This window comes from Ailuropoda melanoleuca, chromosome 15 (assembly GCF_002007445.2).
Source record: "Ailuropoda melanoleuca isolate Jingjing chromosome 15, ASM200744v2, whole genome shotgun sequence".
Taxonomy (NCBI): domain Eukaryota; kingdom Metazoa; phylum Chordata; class Mammalia; order Carnivora; family Ursidae; genus Ailuropoda; species Ailuropoda melanoleuca.
Window position 1 is genome coordinate 66,845,807 of NC_048232.1, and position 5,847 is coordinate 66,851,653.

Sequence of the window (5,847 nt, forward strand, 5' to 3'; positions counted from 1 at the left end):
GCCCCTGGTCTGTTGAGGATGAAAACAATCATGGGTCTCTTCTCCTAGGAGGGACTCATCATTTTCTGGATTTTCATTCATATAGGTTTCTTTGCACTCTCAAGTTGAACTTAAAAATATATGATTTTGTAGGTTATCTGGCTTGTCCTCACTGTTAGAGTTGGAGAGGTTATATCCTAAGCAGAAGTCTGTGGGTCTATTTTTATTGTCTTTCAAGAAGATGTAAGTTTCTTCTGGCAAGCAGATCACTTTGTACCTGTACTTGCTGGCTTTCAGGTTTTCTTAGGGCTAGTTTATTTCTGGTTTGCCTTTATTCCTAGGGTTTAGTCTCTGCCCTTCTAGGATGTGAAAGAATCCTAGAATGTCTGGAGTATTCACCAGGCCTTTTTACCTTGCTGGTTCCTGAACTTTAACCTCCATTTCCCCAGCATCACAAGGCTGCCAAATCTTTCTCTACTGTAACTGTGACTTTATGTTTAATTTTCTGCCATCTAACCCAGCACAGGCATTGCTTAGGAGTCAACAGATATCTCAAGGGGGGAAATTGCACAATTTTAGGTTTACTTTTCTGCAGGTACCTTCTTAGCACTTTGAAGCCTTGGCTGCTTTGGCTGTCCCAGACCCTAGCACTCCCCAACCCGGTGAGACTCTCTCAGTTCCAGGAGACTGCTTTCAGATCAGCCTCTTTTCCCCACTGTCTAATCAGTACGTCCCCCAGAGGGAAAAGCAGAGGTAACTGTGGGGCTTACCTAGTAGACTTCCCTTCTTTGCAAGATGATAGCCCCTCAAATCCTGACCACCTCAGTGGTTCTCTGATGCTTTCAGTTTGTTTTGTTTTATTTTTTTTAAGATTTATTTATTTGAGAGAGAGAGCACGAGCGGTGGGGAGAGGCAGAGGGAGAAGCAGACTCCCTGCTCAGTGGGGAGCCTGACTTGCGGCTCCATCCCAGGACCCTGAGATCATGACCTGAACCGAAGGCGGTTCCTTAACTGACTGAGCCACCCAGGCGCCCCCAGTTTGCTTGATTTAAATACAGCTTTTGTCATAATTGAAAACAAAAGAGAATGTTTAAAAAACCTATATAGTTGTAGCAGAAAAAGTTGTAACAGAAAGAGTACTTAGGAATAAATCTGACCAAAGATGGTAAAGATCTTTGTAGAAAAACACTTAAAAATTTATTAGAAAGCATTAACACTTAAATAAATGGAAAGATATGAAGATGTCAGTTCTTCTAAATTGGTCTATAGATTGAGTGCAGTTTCAATCAAATCCCAGCTGTTTTTTGGAAGATGATGATAGGATAACTTCAAAATTAATGTGAAAGAAGAAAAGATCCAGGAATAACCAAGACACTCAAGAGAAGAACAAGGTTGAAGGCGACTTGTCAGATGGGTAAGCTTAATTATTAAGCTGTAATTAAAATAGTGTAGCATTAGCACAGGATGGACAAATTGCCCAAAGGAATCAAATAGACCAGAGAAAAACCTGGGCTTATATAGAAATGTAATACACGACAGAGGAAAAGTATAGATCCCTAGTCCCTGCTATTAAAAAAATTAATTCTACCCAGCATAAAAGTTTAAAGGGTAAAATTTTAGGCATTGTAAGAGAATTTATGTATGAGTCATGGTAAGGAAGTTATCAAAACATACGAGGATATACCACCTATAAAAGTAGATCGGCAAATTTGATTGTGTTATTAGGTCAGTAATTAGGAACACTAACTAGGCCTGCTCATCACAAGACACCATTAACAGAGTGAAAGGACAAAAATCTATCTGTAGTACTCCAACAAAGGATCCAGCGAAGGATCAGATGATGTAAAGAACTCTTAGAAATAAATAAGAAAAAAAGACATTGGAGGGGTGCCTGGGTGGCTCAGTCAGTAAAGCATCTGCCTTCAGTTCAGTTCATGACCCCAGGGTCTTGGGATTGAGCCCCCACATCGGGCTTCCTGCTCAGCAAGGAGTCTGCTTGTCCCTCTGCCCCTCCCCCTGCTTGTGCTCTCTCTCTCTCTCTCTCTCTCAAATAAAGTCTTCAAAAAAAAAAAAAGACATTCAATAGAAAAACGAGGTTAAAAGGCATGGACAAACATTTCACAGAAGAGGAATGGTCTATGAACATAAGTAAAGATGTTCAATCCTGTGGTTAATCAGAGAACTGAAAATACAACAGGATAGTATTTCACACCCGTTAAATGGGAAAATGTGAAATGTCTGGCAAGGCCAAGTTTTGGTGTGGATATAGAGCAAGAGGAATTCTGTTACATTGATGACAAGCACGTCCACAGATACTACCACTCCAGCAAATAGTTTGCATTATTTTATAAAACTAAACAAATACACATCTGGATCATACCTTTAATGTAGCATATCTACTCTTGGATATATCATCTACAGTTATGGGCACATGTGGGTTGGGAAATATACGTGTGATTGTTTATAACAACATTGTAATAGTAAAATCTTGAAAACAATCCGAATGTCAGTTGACAGGAGAATCTGTACACTGGTACAAATCAGTGAATTACAGATATATAGAATACGAATGTTGAAAACATGATATTGGGTTATTTTTTTAAGTGTGCACTACTCAGTACCACATAGGATTTGGTATATTTATAATGCTCAAAACCAAGCACAGGAAAAATATATTGACTACTGTTTCTATATTAGACAGTTGTTTGGTTTTTTTTAACATTTCTTTGCTTAAACAAAATTCATCAGAGTAGTGACTTCTTTCTTGGGCTTCTCCTAAGTTAAGTGATGGAATCAGAGAGGAGCACATAGGAAGCTTCTATGATTTTGGTAATGTTCCAGCTCATGAGTTGTGTGGTGGGTGACTGAATAATCGTTTATTATTATACTTCATAATTTTCATGTATTCTTTTGTAGGCATGAACGAATTGCATTTTATAGTGTAACCTTTATTATAACCACCCAAATAACCCTTTCCATTCTACTAGAAGTATTTTTTTAATAGCTAAAACATTGATAATAGTTAAAACATTGTAACCTAGTAAATTATCTGTATTTCATTGTAATACAAACCTATGTCTTTCCTTAATGATAATTTCTATATTAAGAAATGTATAGTATGAGAGTTCTGGAGGTAGGTATACAGCCGGACTTTATATACTAGCTCCATACTGGTTGTTTGATTGGATAAGTTTTAACTGCTCTGTGGCTCAGTTCCTTCATTGGTAAAATGGAGGTAATAATTGCACCTGATTGTAAAGATTAAATTAGTTCTTCCATTCAAAGTACAAGAAACACTGCCTCGTATATAGTAATTAAATCTAGGTGTGTTAGTATTTTTATTATCAGTAATATTATTATTACTACTACTACTACTATTATTAGTAACATCCAATAATTTGAAACAATGAGAAGAGTTTAGCCAGTTTCTTGACTGATCTAGAATTGGCAAAACCATTATAATCTAACAAGTATTTTACATTCTTCCCTAGAGAAGCATGCCATAGGGACATTGTGAACTTGCAAGTGGAGATGATTAAACAGTTTCACATGCAATTGGTAGGTATGACATATTTTATTTTAAATTAGTGTAGAGTTGTGGATCTAAAAAGTCCATTAAAGGGTAGTATATTTTTACTTTATTACATCTAGTTGCTAGAATAAATAAACAGGGAGTTTTAGAAATTTAATAAGTAAAATGATTTTAACTAGTCACCCTTCTTTTTAACCTGTAATATTTAAGACTACTTTTTCACAGCTATTTATTGATTGATTGATTGATTGATTGATTTTAAGCTAAAAGTTTCCCACATGTGCAAATATAAGCCTTCCAAATATATAACTTCACCAGTGATCTTTCATTTATATTAACAAAGTAGTAAGGATGGTTAAGTAGAAGAAATACCATTCAACTAGTTAATTGAACATGACAGAAATGATAACTGAAAGTATGTAAAACAGCTTGCCAAATAAATGTGAACTACTAATGATTTAACAAGCATTTTTTTCACTTTTCTAGAATGAAATGCACTCTTTGCTGGAAAGATACTCTGTGAATGAAGGTTTAGTGGCTGAAATTGAAAGACTACGAGAAGAAAACAAAAGACTACGGGCCCACTTTTGAAATTTCAGTGAATACCTTAATGTTTTATAATTTGGGAAGCTTTTGGCAACACAGAACTGCATTGAATCAGTATTGTTTTCATGGTCTCTGGGAAAAAAAGTTTTTTTCAAGTAAAATGGTGATGGGATTTTATTCCAACCACTATTTCACCTTCTCTGTCAAAGATATTTATATTTTTATATTAAAAACTGTACAACATGTCATCTGCCTAATAGGAAAGTCCTCAGAATATTTAATTTCTGGAAGTTTTAGCTATACACTAAGTGCCCTTTTTCATAAGAAAAGAAAATTGTGCAAAAAAATAGGTTATGTTTTTTAATCACCTTTTTTTAGCAGATAATATTTTTGATTGATAGTTGCCTTCCAAATTTTTTTGGATGTTTGAGGATTAAAGAGTTTGATATGCCTTCTATTTTTATGGTGAAAGTAATTTTAAAATGGCAGTTGGTGTTTCTAAGCAACTGACTAGTAAAACACAAGGTTGGTTAGTAATTATTTTGTTAATTTGATAAAGTCAAGTATGACTATTATTTATTACTTGTACATTTCATAAGGAAATTTTGGGAATTTTGAATTGCACAGATTACATTATATATCTATTGCATTTATGTGTTTTGTACTTCTCACAAATCTCTACTCCTGTTTGGTATTTTTTAGCTAATTTCACTTTACCTATGAAAACTTTTAGGGGTTTATAACACTTGACTAGAGCTGCATATCTGCTGATTATCTCATGAATTAATAACATGCAAAGTTATTCTGTAAAGTTTTAATCAACATGATTCAACTTATAATCAGTGAAAATTTTATATTAGATGCTAAGTATTCAGTATTAGTCCCATTTTTTCCCTTCCAAATGAGAAGTGTGGATTATTTTGTTTTGTGGTTTATATCATTAACTTTCTCTAATTCTTTGTGTGCTGCATGTAATGTTTTTATATTATTGACCTTATCATAAAATTTAGAAAGGTTAATTGTCAAAAGAATTTACACCTCTCTGGTATGGGTGGATGTATACATCTACCTGCTACGATCTACAGTCTTAGTGATGTAAGATTAGGAGGGCTACTGGCTTATTTATCTTCTTGTAGTCTCTTGTCCCAAAGATTTAAACTATGTACCTTGTACACAGTACTTCTACCCAATTTTGACTTCTGAGATAAAAAATATTTACTAAAATAAAAAGGAAATCTAGCTAGCTTACTAACTTTATGGTTTTCCAAAGTGGTGGAAATTTTAAGGATATATTTAATAAGTGTAAACCTCCTAATAATTACTTCAGGAAATAAAAACAGAAATATTACTTTTTCTCAGTGTGGCTCAGAGAATATGTTTGTGTTGAAGTATGAATGGGTGCTAATGTGATCTTTTTTCCTGACAGATTATTGGAAGCATTATGATTTGTAACAAGTTTCCTTATATATCATTATCAAACAGGTTTAGAAAACATAGAAGTGTGTTTTGCCTACATGCTGTATTTAAGTCCATTAATATTTTCCTATTGCCTTTTTCTATAAATGCACATGTGTATTAAAAGAGGTGGGATAAATAAAACAATTTTAGTAACTTTATGTGCATAGATGAAACATTTTGTCATAGAATTTAAAAATTAAGTAAGTAACAAAAAATGAAATTTTCATATGGTAAAAAAGGTGCCTGAAATTGAACTTTTGCTTCTGGCCAAAATGTAATAATAGAGATTGGATTTACCTATTTGAAATTCTAAAAACACAAAATATGAGAGA

General features: G+C 34.0%; 1 protein-coding gene across 4 annotated transcripts in view; it reads left to right on the forward strand.

Moving 5' to 3' along the window:
- Positions 1-5,415, forward strand: part of NEDD1 (NEDD1 gamma-tubulin ring complex targeting factor) — a 47,407-nt gene extending 41,992 nt beyond the window's left edge. For all 4 annotated transcript variants that reach the window (XM_034643814.1, XM_011235469.3, XM_034643813.1 and 1 more), the window contains 2 exons: positions 3,471-3,537; positions 3,998-5,415. In XM_034643814.1, the coding sequence (XP_034499705.1) occupies positions 3,471-3,537; positions 3,998-4,102 (172 nt within the window). In that variant the 3' untranslated portion in view covers positions 4,103-5,415. The remainder of the gene's footprint in view (positions 1-3,470; positions 3,538-3,997) is intronic.
- Positions 5,416-5,847: the final 432 nt, after the last annotated feature.